Source organism: Panthera leo, chromosome C1, assembly GCF_018350215.1.
Source record: "Panthera leo isolate Ple1 chromosome C1, P.leo_Ple1_pat1.1, whole genome shotgun sequence".
NCBI lineage: Eukaryota > Metazoa > Chordata > Mammalia > Carnivora > Felidae > Panthera > Panthera leo.
This window is the reverse complement of record NC_056686.1, coordinates 13,976,457-13,998,667: the sequence shown is the minus strand read 5'-3', so window position 1 is coordinate 13,998,667 and position 22,211 is coordinate 13,976,457. Positions and strand designations below refer to the sequence as shown.

The 22,211-nt window shown below is 53.7% G+C and overlaps 1 protein-coding gene across 3 annotated transcripts in view; it reads left to right on the top strand.

Moving 5' to 3' along the window:
* The window catches only part of CAPZB (capping actin protein of muscle Z-line subunit beta), a 134,584-nt gene that overhangs the window by 81,087 nt on the left and 31,286 nt on the right, over window positions 1-22,211 (top strand). For all 3 annotated transcript variants that reach the window (XM_042951041.1, XM_042951042.1, XM_042951040.1), the window contains exons 3-4: window positions 13,793-13,914; window positions 19,093-19,206. In XM_042951041.1, coding sequence (XP_042806975.1) covers window positions 13,793-13,914; window positions 19,093-19,206 — 236 coding nt within the window. The remainder of the gene's footprint in view (window positions 1-13,792; window positions 13,915-19,092; window positions 19,207-22,211) is intronic.

The following is a 22,211-nucleotide window of genomic DNA, read 5'->3' as shown; positions in this document are numbered from 1 at the left end:
GAGCCTCCACTGAGGAGGCCTGAAGAGTATCTCTCTAGATTAGGTCTTGCTTTCTGGTCGATGACAACCGTGAGACAGCAAAGTCCGTTGGAAAGAGATTCCGCTTCCCCAGGACTTGGAGAGTCAACAGGGAGGCCTGTGCAGCCTGGCAGGCACTGGCCCTGGGTGAGCAGTGCCTGGGTCACCCCTGTAGAGCACATCTGGGACCAGATGGAAAGCACTTGAGAGCAGCATGGCGTGCCCAGCCTGTCTCCCTGACCTTGGAAATGGGTCTAGCACGTGGGCCGGGACCTGGAACAGCCTGCATGTCCTTCGGGGACCTGGGGTTTCTGATGTGTGTCCATCGGCAGTCCCTTTAAGAGCGGATGGCGTGCTCACTGCTGGTGACCAGGTCTCAGATGCATGACGGGGACACTGAAGTTGATGAAGATCCTGTCATGGGCAGGAGGAAAACACCGCTTCCCTTTGGTGTGTGGAATTGGCGTGGGGGGCTCTGAGGGGGTAGGGGAGGTCACTCCTGGAAGAGAGAAGAGGGCGTAGTGTAGGTTCTGTGTACAAATAGAGAAATTTCTGTTCGACTTTGAATTCGAGTGTGGGATTGAGGGCGAAGCCCATGCAGGAGCCTGTTCCTTCTCCCTTGTGCTGGGTCTGGGTCCTGAGGTCGTGCACCTCGGAGGTGGGCCCAGCTCTTAGGCTCTCTTGGATCACACACAGTGCCTCGCTCAGTAGATGTTGTGTTCAGTTTTAGGAAGAACGTCACAAGCTTCTGATTAGCTCCAAAGGCCATTTCCTGGACGGTCATAGAGATAAGTACATAAGCTGTCTTTTTTTTTTTTCTTTTAATATATTGTTTTTAGTGTTTATTTTTGAGAGAGAGACAGAGACAAGAGTGTGAGTGGGGGAGGAGCAGAGAAAGAGGGAGACACAGAATCTGAAGCACGTTCCAGGCTCTGAGCTGTCAGCACAGGGGCTCGAACTCACAAACGGTGAGATCGTACCTGAGCCAAAGTTGGACGCCCAAGCAAGTGAGCCACCCAGGTGGCCCTAGACTGTCTTGATCTGTGAGACTTTGCAGAATCTTAAGGCTAAAATGAACCTTGCTAGTCATCTAGTCTGGTGGCTTTCAGATATTTCTTTAATGACTGGAATCCTCTTTCAAGCTAAATCTTAACACAAACACAAAAGAGTCAGGCCCTGTCACCCTGAGCCCCTCTCCACCAGCATCCCACCAGGCACCACTTCTCTGCCTTGGAGAAGCAAAGGACCCATCTCATTCAGTTGGCCCATTTTAGAGATAAGGAAACTGAGGACCATCCAGTGGTCTATGCCCATTTCATTAAGGACCCAGCTCCGGCTTCCGGGCTGATGATGCGTCCCCTACTGTGTGCTCTGTTTATTAATATGTTTTGATGTGGGAAAGCTCTGGGTTATAAGGGTTGGTGCTCCAGTAGCTACTGTGAGTGAAGGAAAAAGTAACATTGCCTTTGGCCCCCGATGCCCAGATGCTTACTAACCCAGACTTCAATCATGTAATATATTCTCTGCTAAAACCCAAATTGGGGGCGCCCGGGTGGCTCAGTTGGTTAAGCATCCGACTTCAGCTCAGGTCATTATCTCACGGTTTGTGAATTCGAGCCCTGTGTCGGGCTCTGTGCTGACAGCTCGGAGCCTGGAGCCTGCTTCAGATTCTGTGTCTCCCTCTCTCTCTCTGCCCCTCCCCCGCTTGTGCTGTCTCTCAAAAATACATAAATGTAAAAAAAAAAAAAAAAAATTAAAAAGACCCAAATTGATATTTTTGCATTTGCATTGAACTTAGACTTCCCTGGATGTACCTGTGCTCTCCACCTGGGACATTCTCTCTTGATTTCTCTCTTTTTTTTTTTTTTTAAAACAACAGCTTAATGGAGATATAATTTACTTGCTGTAAGATTCACTCTTTTAAGGTGTACGTTTCATGGGTTTCTAGCATATGCACTGGGTGGTGCAGCCATCCGGATTCCATGCCATACTCCTTTGTCCAGGTGGGTGCCCCTTCTCCACCCCAGTCCCCCAGGCATCGCCGTGCCACGCTCGCACTTCACTTTTTGTAACTTAGCTCCCGGCTAGCTCCTCACACATCTGCCTGGACTCCCCTGCTCGTTCTCCCCTCCGAGGGAGCCCTGGGCAGCCCTCCTCTTCGTTTCTATGGTCGATCCAGTACTCCCTGTCCATAGCACGTAGCACATCGGGACTTGGTTTGTGTCCCTGTCTCTCCTCCTATACTTTGAGCTCCTTGAGGGTGGGGACACTGTATTTAACCCCTCATGCACTTGGGTGGTTTCATCTGGAACGTCAAACTTGAGTTTTATCTCTTAATGGGCCAAAGTGGAGAAACAGAGGAGCTCTTGATCCTGGAAAGACCCAGCCAATGAAAGGGGACACATTGGTGCCTCCTAAGTGGAGCCAACTTCCCCAGTAGGAAGAATTGCAGATTTTTCTTTGTGCGTGGTCATTTTCTCTGGGTGACTCAGTGAAATTAAAACAAAACCTGATGAGGCATCCATCCAGTGGAAGGAATCCAGTGGGAAACATTGTGGCCGGCCAGCCAGGATGGTTTTTGTGCTAATGGGGGCGGGGGGAAGGCCCAGCTTGTTCTGGGCATGGCTCACATAACGTGGCACAACAGCGCTGGCCTCCGGCCCCGCTCAGACACACACACAGATGGCACGAACATTTCCACTTGAAAGGAACCAGCCACATCGCTGGAATTTTGCGAGACTGTCAGGGTTGTTTGGAAGTTTGTGGTCTTGAGAGTTTGGGGAGAATGTGTGGTGGAAAGAGCCAGAACTCTGGCATATGACTCGGTGGCTGCATGGCTCTGAGCCTCCGCTGCTGCTTCGCGAGGTCGTTGGCCTCCCAGGGTCGGCTGTAAGGGTCCCTGGAGCAAGGTGTACCAGGACCTGGCCCCCTGTGAGGCCTCGGCGGGGGGGTGGGGGTGGGGGTGGGGGGTGGCGTTGCTTTGGTCGGCGTACCCGCACCCACTCTAGGAATCCTGTCCCTGTGCCGGGACACATGGATGGGTACCCAGCGGTTTGTCCTCCGCTCCCCGCCATGCTGAGCCTTCCCCGACCAGCAGTGAAGAACGTTTCTGCGTTTCACCAGCATTGCCCGTCTGGCAGCTCACTTCTCACTCGGGCAGCACATGCCCTCTGTCAGTTCCCTACCAGGATCTCAGCGTGTGCGTTTCCACGGTAGCCTGTTCGTAGCTTTAAGGAGGGCTTGCGCATGAAGGTTTCGCACGCGGGTTTTGTAAAGCCTGAGCCCGGGCCCAGACCCGAGTGCGCAGCGATGAGCAAGGGGGCAGATTGTTCGTTCACCTTCCACCCTGAGAGCGGCTGCTTTACCCTCAGGCCGTTGTGGGGAGGGGGGGTGGTTCACGTGGACCTCGTCATGCAAACCCCACTTCGGCCGGGTGCACCTCTCTGCCACCACCCACTTGGTGATCCTTCCAGCTGAAATAGTTCTGTCCCATGGCTGCTCGCCAGGCAGCAGGCTCCAGGCGGCACCGGCCGAGGGGCCTCCTCTAACTGCAGGCCTCAGCCGCATTGCTTAACCCACCTGTGCCTCGGCGTCTTCCTCTCTGGTCAGCGATAATTTGGGATGACAGTGACACCAGTGTGTCATACAGGGTTGCCATAATGATAAAGTAAGAACGTGTGTGTTGGCGCCCGGGTGGCTCAGTCGGTTAAACGTCTGACCTCGGCTCAGGTCATGATCTCGCAGTCTGTGGGTTCGAGCCCCGCGTCAGGCTCTGTGCTGACGGCTCGGAGCCTGGAGCCTGCTTCGGATCCTGTGTCTCCTTCTTTCTCTGCCCCTCCCCTGCTCATGCTCTGTCTCTAAAAAAATGAATAAATGTTAAAAAAACGCCTTGTGCATAACCACTTAGAAGAACATCTACAGCTGCTAGGGTCATAGCTTTTTTTTTTTTTCCTTAATTTTTTAAAAATTTTAGACACAGCTGTAGTGAAGGAGAGGGGCAGAGAGAGAGAGGGAGAGAGAGAATCTTAAGCAGGCTCCATGCTCACCGTGGAGTCTGATGCAGGGCTTGAACCCATGACCCTGGGGTCTTGACTGGAGCTGAAATCAAGAGTTGGATGCCCAACCAACTGAGCCATCCAGGTGTCCCCAGGTAGTAGCTTTTAGAAACTGAAATAGAGGGGGTGCCTGGGTGGGTGGCTCAGTCAGTTAAGCGTCTGATCATCTTGGTCATGATCTCACCATTTGCAAGTTTGAGCCCCACATCGGGCTCTGTGCTAACAGCTCAGAGCCCAGAGCCTGCTTCAGATCCTGTCTCCCTGTGTCTGTCTGTCTCTCTGCCCCCCCACCCCCCGGCCCCCGCTCACACTCTGTCTCTCTCAGAAAGAAGTAAACATTAAAAAAAAAAATTACAGAAACTGAAATAGAGGGTGGAGATCCCCTGTCCTTCCCATGAAATTACAGGGCCTTAGTGTAAAGATCACATTATCAACAAGTTGTTTTCATGTAGTTTTTACCTGGTCTTTTTCCCTGAAAGATTTGAAGTGATTTCTAAGAATGCAGCCAAGACAGTAATCCCTTAACGACAAAGACTGAGGAGGCAGGACCATGGAACATCCAGCAAGAGGGTCACAGCTCTCTGTCCACGCTTGTCTCCGTATGGTCGCCACCGGGTGCTCGTCACATCCCTAGGGCTGAGAGCTTGAGTCTCCGTCTGCCTTGAGGGGCCAGCGGTCACAGGCACGCTCACCCTCGCCTCCAGCCAGCCAGCCCCCTAGCCGAGTCTCCAGGAGGGAGAACATTCTGGGAGCCCTCAGAAGATCAGAACTCGACCTGAGGGACCCTGCTGCTCTGCACTGGAGCACCATGTCACCAGCACTGGAAGCCCCGACGGTGTTAGGCCCCACCCTTGTCCTGAGGAGAGAGACCTCGTCCTGAATGTGTGAGGCCCACAGCCAAGGCCTCGTGGCCTGGAGGAGCATAGGCCTGGGAGTCACCTCCTCTCTGAAGCTTTAGGACTGCAGGGAACAGGCGGGGGTTCTTAGGTGCCCCGGGGAGAGCAGCCTCGGTCTGGATGGACTGTATAGGACGCTGGGGCAGTGGGCTCTGCTCGGGGTAACTGCCTGCACAGGCTCCGAGGCCACAGTGACTTCTGTCTGGTGACTTTTCTGCCTCTGGCTTCTTGAAGGTGTTTGTGTATTGTGCTCTGTCCCTGGGGGACAAGGCCTTAATTAAAAGGAGCAGGCAGGTTAGAATGACCCTGAATTCTCTAGACTTGCCTCCGCCAGATGTGGACTTGTAGCCCTGGCCAGGGAATGGTTAATTTAATTAGGCTCCGGCTGCCTGGTTCATCCCCTTCGGGGAAGCGTAAGGTTACAAATGGACAACAGGAACCTTGTGTGTTCGCCTGTGGTTGACTCACAGATAGTGATTTTAATTTTTCCTTTCAATTTGCCCTCTTTTTGTTCTGCCCTTTCCTGACCCTTCCTTTAGAAAACCGTTCTGGCCTCTTATTCCAGGCTGTGAGCTTCTAGAAGGCAAAGCCTTTGGAGTCTTGAGTATGAATGGCTGAAACCCAGCCCAGGAAGTTCATCTCTGTTATTTCTCTCTGGGGTGGTTTAGGGCACCTGCCTAAGAAAAGAAAAAAGGGGAGAGGGGGACTGGTTTCTTGAGAAAGTTCTTTGTCATTAATGGCATGTGAAAAATTCGTTTCTAAGTAGAATAAAATATCTGTTGACCAAAAAACAATTTCCTGGTGGTAGCACTGTTTGGCCAGCTTTGTTCAGACCCTGAGGACCGTCCCCCAGCGAACAGCTGTGTGCCCGTTGTGAGCACGTACTTAGTCTGCTGGGGGCACTACAGGTACCAGCCTCTTGAATCTGAGTGTGCATGGTTCATCACGTTTTAATGTTTCCAAAATTGGGAAATTGTTTCAGACACTCAGTGATATTCTTTCTCAGTTGTGCATCTTCCTCAATAATTTACAGACTGCCGATGAAGAATAGTCTGTCCTTTCATTTGAGGGATATCATTCTTGGCGTCCAGTGATGGATGAATTAGAAGAGGGCTGGATCTGAAGTGGGAAGGAGGGACGGCGCCCCTGTGTGGGTGTGGTTGGGAGTGCGGGGACGAGTTCAGCAGGTGCGAAGCTCCTGTTTCTCACCAGGCTCTATGCTTGGTGGTGGCCTTAGGATTTCTGCTGAGGTCCAGGCATGGCTGGAGGGCTTCATGTGGGCAGGGACCCCCACAGCACAGCCCCTTCCCAGTGCTGGCTCCCTGTCATGGGAGGGGTGGCTTGTGGCCACAGATGATCGTGTCTTCCTTACGCTCGCCTTGTGGCTTCCTTGCCGCAGTCTCTGCGTGCTGGCTCTTGCTCCCATCACAGCGTCCCCTTCCCCCCACCCCCACCACTTTCCTTCATTCGTGTGTCATCTCTTTGCCAACTCCCGGACCACTGAATCTCCACAGGCCCACCCTCGCCACCACTCAGGATGGCTCCTTGTGCACTTGTCTGTTCCCAGCGGCCGGAACAAACTTTGGGAGAGCAGGCTGCATGGGTCCATCTTGTCTGCTACCAAGTCCATGGCACCGAGCACATGCCTGGTGTGGGTGCTCAGCATCATTAAGTGGAATGAATCTCTCGTTGAGGCGGGTATCGTAGCCCCAGTTCTGAGGTTAAGGAAGGGTACGCTCAGCCAGGAAGCAGTAGACCGAGGATTTGAACTGGTGTTTGATTTCAAGGTTGGTGTTTTCCGGAAAGCCACACTGTAGGTTGTTTCCTACACCAGCACTTGTGTCCCTAAAAGCATCCTCTTTAGTTTTAGATTTCATTTTTATTTGTATTCGTATTAGCGGAAAGGGGGGAAGGATGTAGCCTTCGAAAGTAGAAAAGGAGCAAACTGTAGGCAGAGACCTCTGCTGGCCGCCCGGAGCCCCGGCGTCCTGACACCTCGATGCCTGGGAGGGGAGCGCGGGGAGGGGAGCGCGGGGAGGGGAGCGGGGCCAGCCAGGCCTGTGCCCGGCTGCGATTCCAACATCACTCATCCGAGTGTGCGACCCAGCGGACAGGGTCTGTTTTCGATTCTTATCTCTCTGGTGGCGGGCTCTCGGCCAGCGGGCAGATCAAAAGATGGAATGTGTTCGTTTGGCCATGTTTTTAAAAACTGAGGTACAAGGGTGCACTTCTTAAAGACGGGGGTGCTGTGGATTAGATTATCCGTGGAGTTGCACTGGTCTGGCTTTTGTGCTTTTTTAAGGGTTCATCTCAAGTTTCTTTTTCTGGTTGAACAATTGTTTTCAACATTAATAACTAACGGAGGAGGGGAAGAGGCAAAGTTGAACCACATGGCGGCACAGACGCAAACCTCACTTGTGGCCGGAAACTTCTGATTTGTATCTCTTTTCATGTGATTGCTGTTGCGTTAGATAGAAAAGCATTCAGGTTGGGGCGACAGCAAGAGTGGATGCACTTTTTGTCGACCGAGCCGTTCCGTATCTCCCGTGTCCTTTCCCAGACTGCTGGCGAATAGTGCTGTGACTTTGGGCAAGTTCTCAAGGCCCCGTTTTTCCCGTCTTTAAAATAAGGATTCTGGGGCGCCTGGGTGGCGCAGTCGGTTAAGCGTCCGACTTCAGCCAGGTCACGATCTCGCGGTCCGTGAGTTCGAGCCCCGCGTCAGGCTCTGGGCTGATGGCTCGGAGCCTGGAGCCTGTTTCCGATTCTGTGTCTCCCTCTCTCTCTGCCCCTCCCCCGTTCATGCTCTGTCTCTCTCTGTCCCAAAAATAAATAAAAAACGTTGAAAAAAAATTAAAAAAAAAAAAAAAAAAAAAAAAAAGTTCCATGTTCTACTGAACCAGCCAGAATCCCCCTTATTTGTTAAAAAAAAAAAAAAAAAAAAAAAAAAAAAACAAAATAAAATAAGGATTCTATAACTGCTCCACACTTGGGGTGCCTGAGGCCTAGAGGAGGTGGTGCCAGGAGAGTTCGCGATACAGTGCCTGGTGTTGGCTGTGACGGCCTGCTTGTCTTGATCCTCATTATTAAAGGGTCATCTGTGGCTGCTGCTCAGGGCGTCCTCGCCTGTCCTTTACCTTCTACCCCCTGGGGTTTTTTCTCTCCCTGCCCCAGCTCACTCTTCCTCTCCCCGCCCCCTCCTCCAGGGCCATCCTCCCCCCACACCAGGGAGCCAGATGATGATGTCACTAAAGAGCTGGGTGGTCCCTGGGGTGTGGCCTCAAAGGAGTCTATGCAGTGGAGAAGTTGAACCTCACCACCAGAAGGGTGGCCAGAACGCCGTCCTTGTTTTCTGTTCCAAGTCGCTGGGAATTAAGTTTAAATCCCCCCAGCAGCCAGGATTGATCTGACACCTTTGGTGTTATCTGAACGTTCCTTGCAAAGGCCGAGAAGCAGTTCAGATGTGCAGTTTGGACAGAAACCATCCGGCCCTTGGGTGTAGGCACCAAACACGTGTTCTTGCCTTCGGAGGCAGTGGAGCCGATGACACACGCAGCCCAGAGTGAACTCTTGGCTTTGTTTGGACCCGTTCTTTCATTTAAATTGCTCTACAAACTCCTGATCTTTGAGACTTAATGTGATTTCTTCCACTCTTCTAAGCACTTGACAGGACTGAGCGGGGGTAGCCTTGGGGTTGAATGCAGGGGGAGCATCGGTAAGTAAGCGACTGCAGAGAGAAACTGCCTGTATTCTGGGTTTTGGTGTAACCTCGATCAAGATTAGTACCCACTTCCACAGAAGAAGTCGGCACACTTGCTGGAGCACTGGCCACACCATGCATTTTGTGGGGCTCGGCCTCAGGAACTGGTCTCTGCCTCTGTAGGCTCACAGCACTCAAAGACAAAGAATGTTAAGTAGCGAGGAAGGAGTAAAGTGATAGCTGATGGCAGTATTAGAACAGCCATCCCCAAAGCTTTTGGGGTTCAGCTGACATCAGTGTTACTCCAGGAATTCCAAAGAATTTGGCACCTTGACAAAGAAGTCGGATTTGGGGCTGGGTTCTTAAAAAAAATTTTTTTTAACGTTTAGTTTTGAGACAGAGACAGAGCATGAACGGGGGAGGGAAAGAGAGAGAGGGAGACACAGAATCTGAAACAGGCTCCAGGCTCCGAGCTGTCAGCACAGAGCCCGACGCGGGGCTCGAACTCACAGACCACGAGATCATGACCTGAGCCCAAGTCGGACGCTCAACCGACTGAGCCACCCAGACGCCCCGGGCTGGGTTCTTAAGGGTGGTAGGGTTTGAGAGAAGGGGATGGGTTGCCAGGTTTGGCAAATGAAAATGTACGCCCCATGTTTTTGAGATTCGTGGTGTATCTGAAATTAAAAATTAACCGCCCGATCCTGTATTTTCTCCAGCAACCCTATATGCGGGGACTTGTCCAGTGGAAGAACGCATGTGCTAACTTGCACATGGAGGGAGTGCTGAACAGGACAGGATGGTGTTGGGAGGCTGCAGGCAGGAGTGGGGGGTAGGACGGAATGGAAGACAGGTGTGGGTGGTGCCAGATCATGACTAACGCACCCTCGAGCGGCTGCGCTGGCACAAATCTGTGGACACACCGTGTCATCCACACGTCTCAGTCCCTGTGGCGACAGGAAGAGGATTCTTCCAGGGCACTTTGTCTTTGACCGGAGAAACAGGACTGGTGGAAGGGACTGGAATACAAAAATATGGTCCAACTTGAAAGTTTACCCAAAAGGCGAAAATTGTGCTTGCCTGATTGAAGAATCAGCCGGCCGTATCACATCCCAGATTCTCTTCACGGAAGGGCACGTCCCTGCGCCTTCAGGAGTCCTCTGTGGTTTCTGGTGCACTGCCATAATTTTTCAGTGACAGTTTAGATGTATGTTGTTCTGGTTAGTACCTGGCCATGGACTTTAAAAGCCCCAGTCACGAGGGCAGCTGGATCTAGGAGCTCAGATAGTATCACCCGCTCTGCCTCGCTCAGAAGCTCATGCAGATGCTCTCCTGAGGCCTGCCGCAGCCCAGGGCCCTCACCCCCACCCCCGCTTCCCTGGCAGAGGGAATATAGGCCGTGTATCTGCCCCTGGAGAAAACTCCTAGGAAGGCCCCATCCCTGAGTAGGCCAGGGGCCGAGGCTCTCTGGCTGCCCGTGGGCAGCGGTGGAGAGGGGAGGCCAGCCCTGCCCCGGGCTTCATGGGCTTGAGAAGCTTTGTGACCAGAATAGGAAAGGTAGGCTGGGCAGGCTACGAGAGTGGCTCTTGATGACGGCTGGTACCACAGATCCTTTGCACTGTTGCCTCAGCTTTGTGCTCTGAAGGACAGGACGTCCAAGGTGGGAGGAGTGGCCTCCCTTCCGGTTCTTTACACTGACCTTGAAAGTTACCCTGATCTATCTACTTTGACAGGCAGGGAGGGCTGGATCCCATTTTCTAGACCAGTGGCTGCCACGTTTTTTGATTTCACAGGCCAGAAGCGCTTTTTTTTTTTTTTTTTTAAGGTGGAGGTGGGGAGGTCCCAGGAGAAAGAACAACAGAAAAAGAAGAGTAGGTCACTGAGTTCCCAACTTGTAAAACAAAACCCAAGTAAACGTCTCATTTCATAACAGGCCGCCGTCAGCCTCCCGGGTCGGCGCCCGGTGTGTCTGCCAGAAGAGCAGGGGCTAGAACCCGGTCTCTCAGTTCTCAGTCTTGCCCCCGTTGCTGTGTTCCTCGGGGTCTGTATTCATAAACCGCGCCCCCCCCCCCCCAACTTTAAAACTCTAGTTCTCTTTGTCTAGGGCTTTTCCACCATGTCATGATTCGGGTTTGAGATTGTCTGGCTGGAACCACAACCAAAATTGGTCACTGGCATCCATCAGAGTTCAGTTCTGGACGACAGATTCTTTTGATGAAGATTCTTGCTGCACACCAGCTTATTAACTTAGAAACAAAGCTGATTGGTGTTTGGGAGGCTTTGCGTTATAAAATTCCTCCCTCCCATGCAAATCTCCTTGAGAACTCACTATGCCTCTGACACTGCCGTAGGCACTGGGGATCCAGCAGTGAACAAGATTGAAGTCCCTGCCCTGGGAAAAAAAAAATCGACATTGTAGGGAAGGGAGACAGACAACAAATAAATTTAAAAGTCATTTCAGTTAGCATAAGTGCTAGGAAGAAATTATGGAGATACTTCTGATCCACGGATTCACCTTTGGGATGGCAGTGAAGTCAAGCGTGTTTTATACCAAATCCCATGATCTTGTGGGCTTCCCTGTGTGGGGGGGTGGGGGTCCCTGCAAAGCAGCAGGACTGGTGGGGAAGGGGCAACAGCTGGCTCCAGGCAGAACTGAAGGCAAGAAGAACTGGGTTCTCAAGGGTCCGTTTTATCCGGATCCCAAAGAGGCAGTGCGGTGAATCCAGGTGGGACCTGGACTGGCGCTGCCATCAAACAGTCACAGAGCGCAGATGACCGCGGCGGGTACGGAGGGGGGAGGGCGGGCGCTTCGCTGTCCAGTACTAGTGTGCGTGCATGCCCCCGTGCTGGGCATGGCTGGAATGCTGAAGGCATTGCCTCCTGTGATCCCCCAAATCTCGATGAGCTGGTTCTCTTATCCCCACTTTCCAGATAAGGATTTTGAGACGTAAAAATGATTTGCCCGAGGCCGCAGGGACGGTAAGCGGTGGAGTCCGGAAGTTGCACGTCAGAGCCTGGTGGCTTGTTCTCTGCCACAGTCCGGGAAGAACTGGCCAGCAGTGCCAGGGGCGCCAGCCAGTTAGAATGGGGTTCTAGGCAGAAGTCAGGGCCCCCGGGTGAGCTGGTCCAGAGCATTCAACAGTGATGCTTAGGGGAGGGGCTCGTCATGCTGGGCCGGCGCAGATGCTCAGGGCCGTTCCTCTGGGCCTACAGCAGCAAAGCAAGACCACCTCCAGATCCCAGCAGCGTCGGGCGGAAGCTGTTAAAATCTGCCTTGCCGTGGCCGGGGCTTTCTTCCAGGCCCCGTGGCCACTGGTTGCTGAGCAGGGGGTGGGAGCAGAAGGGGGTTATTTGCCACCACAGTGTGCTTTTGGCATGCACTGTCCTTCCTCTTCTGTGTCAGGGTTACCATCAGAGGTGGGGGCCGGGGGGGGTGCGGATTTCTGTGGCTGCTGCCTGCTCCTGGTGTGGCCCTTGGGCAGCTTGGTAACCCTGGGCCTCGGCTGTCTGTAATCTGGAAAATGGGGGTAATACATGCCTACTTCACAGGTTGTGTGTGAGCTCTCAAGTTGACCATCTGTACTCTGACAGGCCATGATACATGACAGACACTTGGTAGGGGGTAGGATGTTACCGTCACCAAAACTAACTTTGATTGGCCAGCCCCGTTTTGGGGTGCCTGGCTGGCTCAGCCGGTGGACCATGAGAGTTCTGATCTCAGGGTTGTGAGTTTGAGCCCCACATTCAGTGTAGAGATTATTTTTAAAATAAAATCTAAAGAAAAACAAAAAAGGAAGAAAATAGCCCTGTTTTGTGTGTGTGTGTGTGTTTGTGGGAGCTGGACACAGGTGGTATATAGGAGTTAGTGGTGCCGGCATCTCTTGGGGGCCTAGGTGACTGTCAGTGGTCCACGTAGAGGGAACCTCTGCCTCACAGAGGCTGGAGTTTATGCGAGACAGGGTCACTGTCTTCCAGCTGTGCCAGCCAGGGCCTTACAAGCTGCCCGGAAGCACCGTGGGGCTCAGCAGGGGTTCCCGGAGAGGCCCCGGAGGCTGGGTGGTCCCTGGGGTGTCAGTCTCCCCACCACCACCTTTCTGGAGGCGATAAGGGTCTTCTGGAGGAACGCGGGAACTGCCGCGGCCGTCTGCCCCCTTGCTGAGCCGCTCTGCTGGGTATCTTTGCCACATGATTTAACTTTTCCATTTGGAAGGGCTGTTGGTGCAGTTGGCAGCCGCTTGCCTGGTAAACGATATGGTGGGGCCTCCATAAACCCAGGCCCATGAAAGGAATAAGTCAGCACATTGAAAATACAGCATGGAAGTGACTCAGGCCTGAAGGAATCCATTTCAGAAAGTGCTGCCATCGCTTCCTGGAATATTTTGGTGGAAATTGATGTTTGAGTTGGGAGGAGGAGGAGGAGGAGGAGGCGGCGGCGGCGGCCAGCGGCCTGGTTACCAGTGGGGCCACGTGTCAGAGTCGGCAGCATTTGTCGTGGGGTTCAGGCCCTGGGGCCCTCTTTCTCGGTGACATGGCTCCCAGTGGGTCCACCTGAGGTAAGCCAGCTGGAGCTCGGCGCTGGGGGAGGCCGGTGTGTAGCTACCTTTGCAGCAGGTAGGGTCGACTCCGCCAGCCAGCCTGGCAATGCTTGGCCGGGGGCCTGGAAAGTATTGGAAACTCCACCCGGCATGGGAGCCTGTGGGAGTTCTCCGGCACGGACGGGTTATTCTCAGAGTTCTTTGGATTCCTGTGTATTTCAAATGTTTACCTTCTTCTCAGGACTTGAGCTTGTACTTTGCCCACCAGAGACCAATAGCAAGCATATACATACTTAAATGTACCAGACCACCCTGGCGACCAGGTAATTAACGCTGCACGCAGATTTGGAAGGAAGGCTGTGTTGGAAATCACGCTCCGCTGTAACTCAAGAACAGGTTTCTTTATGGAGGGACACAGTTGGTGTCAGACACATGTGGAAAAGAAAAGAACAGGCCCATAATTCTGGCAGAGTACCAAGGGCCAGATGTTAAATATGCTGACCACGACGTGGCTCTGGTTGCCATTAGCCAACCTGGTTTTGACGTGTTGTTTTAACCCCCCGGTTCTGCCTTTTCCTTTCTTTCTTCCAGGTCCCCAGTCTGTGTGAAGATCTCCTGTCTTCTGTTGACCAGCCCCTGAAAATCGCCAGAGACAAGGTGGTGGGGAAGGATTACCTTTTGTGTGACTACAACAGAGATGGGGACTCGTACAGGTGAGCTCCAACCCCGAGAATGCGGCAGGCATGGTGGGCCGGAGCCCGGGCCGGGCGTTGCCACCGGCCCAGCAGCACGAGGACCACTGAACTTGGACAGTCTCACAGCCCACCGGCCTTCTTTCTCCCTGACTTTCCTCCCTCTCTCCCACCCTTCATCCCTTCCCACCATCCATCCTGCCATCCGGTCAACCACTGGGTGCTTGTGGGGTGCCTCCAGCAAGCATTGGAGATTCAGCAGTGAGCGAGGGCCCCTACCCTTCCAATCTAACGGGAGGTGGCTGTTGTTACAAAACAGTAATTGCGTTAAGCCATGCCAACGGCAAGGTATAGGGTGTGCACGTAACGGGGATCTTGAGCGCGAGGAGGGACTGCTTCAGTGAGGGACGTTGGGAGGCAGCTCTGTCCACCAGATCCACAGCTCTCCTTCCTCTTCCCATCGCCGTGCTGAGGGCCCTACCCAACGAAGTTGACGTTGGCCCCTGCATTGGAGAATCGCCACTCCGGAACAGGAGGTGCACTTAGCAGCTGGTTACTGTGTGATGTGGTTCATGCGACCAGGGCCAACCGAGCTCATTTGGAATTTGCAGGTAGCCTAGAAGAGGCTGGGGAAACTCCAGGAAAACTTCCTGACGGAGGTGATGTCTGAGCTAGGTTTTAAGGGTGTCTAGGCGTTCTTCCTGTTAAACATCAGGAATCCCTAAACTGTCCAGCATCTCTGTGATGGATTGCTGTGTGCATTGCCTTGGAGGATGGTGGAGGAATGCAGCCTGCTTTAGGTTTATTTGGAGGCCACACAACCTGGGCTGAGTCTTACAGCTTCGGCCTGATGTTCTCTTGGGGCAGGGGGCAGGGGCTGAGACACGGAAGCAGGGAATAATTACCTGGAGTCACAGCGTTGGCTCCAAACCAGCGCTGGCCCCTGTAGCCACAAGTCCTTTGACAGATGACTTACCATTTCTGGTCTTTAGCGTTCTCACCTCTAACCTGGAAATCGGGGGCTTTGTTCTTTTCGGCAGAACGCGTGGTGACGTCTCTGTAGGCCCGTCCTCTGTGTGCCGGCACTCTTTAAGTCCCTTTTCTATGGAGCTTCCGTCCCAGTGAGGAAGCCAAGTAGCGAACGCAGAAGTCAACCGAGACTGTGAAAAGTGAAACGAGAAAATACGAAAGGAGAGGCAGGATGGAAAGTCAGGGACGGTACTTCTGTGGGAATATGTGAAATGAGACTTGATGAGAAGGTTCGGTCATGCGCGGGTCTGGGAGAAGAGCGTTCTGGGCGTAAAGTCCCTGGCTGGAGCTGCGCTGGTCGGGCTCAAGCTTGACGGGAAGGCCGGGGTGGGAGTTGAGGTCAAGGGTGCGGCAGGGCAGGTCCTGCAGGGCCTTGAAGGACGTAGCACAGAGCTACGAGGGGTTAAAAGAAGTGACACAGGCCAAGTGCTGAATGGCACGGAACCTGGTGTGAATTACGAACATTTCATTGATACTGACTTTACGGAGAGACGAGACAAATGTTTTACAGTCGTGCCCCCTTGCCAGCTTCGATTCGAAGTTAGGCCAGGAATAGATTTTGGCCCCGTCCGGACCAGAGACCCGAGTGGAGGTGGTGAGCAGCTGTCTGACTTGAGAGGCCCGTCCCGGGAGTAGAGTCAGCAGCGTTGTCTCGGGGCCCGGGCGTGGAGGAAGCAGCGGTGAGGGGGGATGGGGAGGTGGGGGCCGCTGCGGACTGAGATGAGGAGGACTGTGGGAGGAGCTTGAGATGTCCTTTAGGTAGGACGTGGAGATGGCAGGTAGGCTGCGGATGGCCTGGAATTCCTGAGCGAGGGCTGGACGAGGTGGAGATGCCTGGAGGTGCTGTGGCAGCCGGGATGGATCGGGCTCCGCCCTGAAGGGCCAGTCCTCACTGGAGAGGGGTCCGAGGCGGTGCCGAGTGGTCTGACCGGGTGGCACACCGCCAAGGGACAGGCGGCCCCTCCAGGCACAGGGTTCAGGAAGCTTCCGGGAAGAGGTGGCCCTCGAGCTGACTCTTGCTCACTCAATGTCGTCATTGTATTTTTCTTTTCCACCTGAAAAACTCCAGTCCGCTGTGTGCGGCAGCTGGTCCCTGGCAGCCTGTGGGACGGCTGGAATTGTTTCCGTATCCAGTGTCCATGCCCGGGCCGGGCTTCCCCGGTGCCTGCAGCCCCTCCAGGTTGCCCCGCCGGCTCCCACATTCCTGGGGCACCTCCTGGGGACCTCAGCCAAAGAGGAGCCCAGGGTGTTCAGGGCACAGGACTTCTCTTTCCTTTTTCCCTTCTCGGGGTACAACTTCAAGGTCTTCTGATTTCTCTCCACACATTTCCATCCCAACTGTGTTTGATCGTTTGCTTAAATAAGATCCTTATGGCGTGACCATTGCCAGCAGCACTGTTTGAAACCTGTTAGCTCAAACAAAAAGCATTCTCTGAGGGAAATGAAAGGCCTGACTTTTGAAATCTAACCGTTCCTGTCCATCTGTCTTTTTTCAAATGGCCTCCATTTAAGCTCTTAAATGTGTTCTGAGTGCCCCTTCCACTAAGAATATTCTGGGTAATGTTATGATTTTTTCCCCCAGCTACAATTACCCCGGCTCCAGGACTAACGGCTTCAAATGCTGTCGTCTGTGAGCCAGGAGAAATGTGAGTTACAGGCTTCTTGAAAATTCCAGGCCCCCGGTCTGCAAGAGAGATGGGCTCTTGTGTCTAATCAGGTCACCTCCAAATGAAAGCCAGTTGGAGAAGGTCTTCCAGGCCCGCAGGAAGGCGATGGCTTTGTAGCTGGGGAAACGAAGGTCAGGCCCGGGAGTATTCTGGGAAGTCTTGAAAGGGGCACGTGGGGGGCAGGGAGGGGGGCCTCAGATTCTCTTCCACTGCATCTTTGTCTCGGGATCTGCTGCGAGGCCTCTGTTGTTCCTCAGAACGAGCGGAGGGTGGCTCCTTCTCTTCTGGTTGGAGGGCCACCAGCAGAATCCCCTTGGGTCCTTCTTTCCCACCCCGTGCTGTAAGGCTTCGGCCCATCACCAGTGCTCACCACCTGGGAGCTCTGTGCTGGGCACAGGGATGTGAGGAGGGCAACGTGGGCTCCTTCCCCAGGCGCCCTTCTGGCCTGGAGGAGGGAAGGCTAGGACTGTGGCAGCTGCAGAGATAGACATCTGTATGTGAGAGTGGAGGGGGTGTGTGTTGGGGGGGGGGGGGGGATTTATTCATTCTCTTAAAAGCTTAAGCGAGCATGTGGTTGCGTGCCAGCATGTTCTAGGTGCTTAGCGGACAAAGAAGACAGGAAAGACTTGCCTTCTTGGAACCTTGGTTCTGGAGTTGGTTGCCTGAATGAATTCAAATTAAGTAAAATTAAAACAGAGCCCCTCGGTTGCACTAGCCACATCTCAGACACTCAGCAGCCAACCCAAAGATAGTAGCCGCCATTTTGGTCGGTGACAATAGAGAACATTTCTGTCGTGGAGGAGAGTTCTCTGAGCACAGTTTGGGGGAATGAAGAACACGTGCTATAACAGTAAGAACAGACACCTCAGCCACGCTCTAGAAGGGAGAGGCCTTTAGGCAAAGATGAGAGGGTGCTTAGTGTCCGCTTCACAGCTGCTCCCTAAGCTAGATGGGTCCTGGCTTACTGGATAACTCTTCCCTGTGCTGTGTGCCCAGTTCAGGGTGATCACAGAGCTGGCTGCTGGTCAGGGGGCAGAAGGAGCATCTTACCCCGTTCTTGTGAAGTCTCTGTTCCAACAGAGAGGAAAATGGTGCAGAGGAATGGTCAGCTTGGAAAGAAGGGTTTTCAGACTCCTTGCTTTCGAAGTGGCCGGGGCTACTACTGCCTAGAGCCCCCTTTGGGAGCCAGGCCGATGACTCTTCCCGCGCTTGCCCTCTGTGGCCCAGCAGCCGAGAGAGCTGGGGCCTGTGTGCAAAGACAGCTGGAGGAGTGGCCGCCCAGCTCCCTCTGGTTCCAGACTTGTGATTTGTTAGTGATGGTGCCCGGGAGGGGGCGGGGGCGGGGTGGTGGGGTGCGGTTGTGATTTGTTTGTGGGGGTGCCCAGGAGTGGGGGGGGCAGTGCAGTCCCCTGGAAGAATGAGGCTTGTGCACGGAATTCATTAACACTGGGGTTCTGAGGACAGCGATCCCTTTTTTCCGTAAATCAATGCCAAATTGAAAGGTTCTTTGGAACTCTCTGCGATGCAAAGGTTGGTTGTCAGCTGGGGGCGACGTGGAAAGGCGGTATGCGTTTCTTATGGTGGAGACGTCAAGGGATTTCCGTCCAGGAGTGGGAAGGACTTTGTCCACAGCCCGTGGCACCCGCACCGCCCCTCCGTTCCTCACTCCTTTTCATTCTCATTCTTTCTCTGAACTCCACCTGCAGGAATGCATGATTAGGCACTTCCCCTGGAACCCCCTTTCCAGTACTCTCTGTCATTAAATGCTTTCCTGATGGGGCAAAATACTTTTTTTTTTTTTTAACGCGGGAAGTCTTTGGGCTAGAAAAAGGCTGCCTCTCATTACTTGGCTGTCTTTGTATGTGCCCGTGGTCTTGGATGTTGGGAAGGCTGTCCTGTTCCCATGGAGAACAGGACCCCTCAGGTTTTCTCACGTGTAATCAGCAGTTCCCCTGGGGCTGAGTCTCTTGCTGCCTCCCTAACGGACAGCTCCCTTCTCTTATCTTTAGTTGTGTAGGCAGGTCTTTGGATTAAAAGTTTATACAGAACTGCCAGCAGGTCAGAGAGGCGAGAGGGGCGTCTATTGATCAATACAAAGGTGAAAAGAGGGAAATTAGAAAAGGGGGAAGAAGGTGTCACATCGTTGGCACTTAGTACATGCCAGGCTTTGGTCTGGGCACTCGGTGTGTTTTCTCCTTCGCTCCTCACAACAGCCTTCTCGTAGCAAATGGTAGCCTCATTTTATACACTCGGAAAGGGAGGCTCAGAGAAGTCAAGACGCTTCCCAGAAGTACACAGCTGACGAGAGATGGGACTCGGGGTCCGTGCCCAGGCCTGTGTGCCTCAAGCCCTTGCTTTGCAAACTCCGAGCAGGGCCTGGAAACTGCTATGGATAGTGACTTTGCCTCTGAAATGTCAGGCACCTGGGGCTTGGGCTCACGGCTCGCGGGCCGTGTCTTCCTGGAACGATTCATGTTATCTCTTTCTCCTTCCTCCCCTCCAGGTCACCATGGAGTAACAAGTATGACCCTCCTTTGGAAGACGGGGCCATGCCTTCGGCTCGGCTGAGAAAGCTGGAGGTGGAAGCCAACAATGCCTTTGACCAGTATCGAGACCTGTGAGTTCCTTCCTCCCTTTGCACTCCAGCTCTTGTGGCTTCGATAAGTAAATCACAAAAGGGAAGTGTGACCGGGCCAAACAGCCTTCCTTGAATCTGTTACCTGGCTCGCCTAACTGAGTGAAACAGCACTCACGGCAGGATGCTGGGTGTTTGTTTGGTGACCGGGTCGGTTACGAGTTGACTCGGTCGGGGTGGAACGCTGCCATGCGCAAGCCCCCCGTGCGGGTCCCGTGTTGTGCTTCATAATAACAGCAGGTGCCACTGGGAGCGGCCACTTAATCGATCGACCTTGCAAGGAAAGGCCCCAGAGAAGGTTAGCCTCTGAAGCATTTTTTCCCTAATCAGTAGAATCTCACTGTAAAAGTTCTGTACTGAAAATAGAGCACAGCCGTAAAATACGCATTGCCCCAAATTGGGTCATTTCAGAGAGGGATCCGCAGAGGTTTCTGTGAAGGGCCCGAGAGCAAGTTAAATTTTAGGCTTCACAGGTCACTTAAGTGTCTGTCCTTTACTCTCAGTGTTTTCTTTTTGTACATATCGTCCTCTAAAAACCTAAAAACCCTCTCGAGCCTTGAAGTGGGTGGGATTTGGCCCTCGGGCTGTTCGCCCACCCGGATCTAGGCTGTGGGCAAGAAAGTGGAAACGAGAGAAGCAAAGCATCCGAACCGCCAGAACCGTTGTCCAGCAGCTGGTGGCGGTGCACGTGTTGCGGCGACTGGAGGACTCTGGTTTTCAGACAGTTGCAGTGGGCTTCCACTCACAGCAGATTTGCTCCAACACATTTAACAAAGAATTTCTTTTAGAAGCTGGCTCGGGAGGAAAAGTGACACTTCTCAGGCATACACGCACGGAAAATCCCCATGACGCTTAAGCAGACGCATGAAATACAAAAGCCCGGCTCTGAGGAAGCCGGGAACAGGTGGCCTGAAACAGCTCGGTCGCCCCCGAATGCTTCGCCTTGTGATTCAGCCGTATCTTCGATATCTGTCACACGCCAGTCGTTTACGTACATTACCTTTCGTCCCTACAAGAACTTCTGGGGAAGAGGGTTGTCCCTTCCTTACAGACGAGACCGTGGGCTCCACAGGATGTCGAGGCAAAGAGCTGGCGCGTGAGTCTGTGTTTGTTGCCACAAACACGAGTCACTGATTTTCACAGTTAAAACCAATCCTGGTGTTGAAAGCGTTCTCGAGTCCAGAACCACGCCGCCGGAGACCTGCTGCTCGTGCGGTGAGGCTGGGAGGGGGACGCACCGCTGTCTCCTCGTGTATCTGTAGTTGGTTTTTACTGCCACCTTTCCCTCCGCCGTCTGCTAGGAGGCCGGCACAGCTCCTCTACGAGAACTCCCAAGTGGAGTCCGTCTCGTGCTGTGGGGATGGTACTGATAATGAGAGGGCAGCGATGGGCGGTGGCCAGCCAGTGACGGTGTGAGCGCTGTGCTCACGGCCTCGCTGGACTCCCCGCCCCCACCCCCCCATCTACTCTCCAGAACAGCCCGCGTGAAAGGATCGTCCCCATTCTGCTAGTGAGTGACCGGTTCAGAGAGCCGAAGTACACTGCCCAAGTTCACACAGCCAGTGAGCAGTGGACCTGGGATGTAAAGTCATCCTTGTCCAGAGTCCAGAGTCTGTTCACTTACTCACCCGGCATGGAAGGTGCCCGCCAAGCACTGGGGGTGCGGCCTCGAACGTGCTAGACCACGTTCCTGCCCTCTCGAAGTGTCCACTGTGGGAAGACGGTTGTGAGCAGGTACCCCGCTGGGTGGTGGGGCAGAGAGTGACTGGCTGCTTTAAGCGGAGCTGTTGGGAAAGCTTCTGCAGGACGTGACCTTGGAGCTGAGGTCTGATGCCCAGAGGGGGCCAGCCACGCCCGAGCCAGGAAAGAGCAGTCTGTCAGGCCGCTTGTGCGGGCGCCTCTTGGATTCTCCAGGGGTCAGAACGAGAGTGGTTCTGATTTCTTTTGGACTTAAGGGTTTGAGTTGTGATTTCCTGAATGAAGTGATTCAGACTCGTGGCCTTGGTCCTGCCCTTTTGGGGCAGACCTAGGGAAGGGCCCAGTTTTGTCTCTGACTTTCTTCTCCCTCCCGTCTTGCTGGTTCACATATGTGACGACACGTGGTCATTGTTAGGCGTGTGCCTTCTGTGGGGTCTTGATTGGCCAGAGCGGTCACCCCGCTACGGTATAGCGAGGCCTGGGGCTCCCTCCCTGGGGGTATCTCCTCACGGCATCTCCTGAAGAGACTTCCCTTCCTGAGCAAATGTCCACCTGAAGGTGTCTGTGAGCCTGTGCCCACCTCTGCAGGGGTGCTGACCCGCTGTGGGCTTGAGAGGGACTGACAGGACGGCTTCCTGCACCCGAGTGGACAAGCCCAGACCCTGAGGTGCCGTGGCAGGCATGGAATCCAGCCCAGAGGACGCACCTCTGTCCCCAGCAGCATCTGCGTGCTGCTGCTAGCAGGGAGGAGAGAGTTCCGGGCCTCTGGGTGTGGGGGGTGCGGGGAGGCCCGCTTCTTCCCGTGTGCCAGCAACCACAGGCCACCACACAGGTGGTGATTAGAGCTGTCACTGGGGACCGAGAGTCGTGTTTCAAACCACCCACTGTTATCAGAGTACTGAGGACACTCTCTCCTGAGACCATGTGTGAGGAACATTTTCCCAGCTGGACCACACATGACGAGAGTTAAAATGAGACACATTTCTGGGCTAAAAATTATGAAAACAAATCTTTTTCCCCCCTCTTCTTTCTTTCCTTTTCTTAATTACTTTTTTTTTTTTTTTTAACATCGTGGTACATCGTTCACCTCCAGAAGTTCCATTCTCAGTTCAGTTCCCGAGTTGGTGGTAGCCACATTGGTGACCACGGTACGGCCCAGAAGGCTGACCTCTTCTCTGCCCTGTGTTTTTGGAGTAGAGAGAAGTCAGCTGGGGGCTAGGAGGCCTTTTCTCTGCCTTGAGCACAAGCCAGTGGTTACCTGGGTGTTCCGGGAAACGGATCGGTCCATG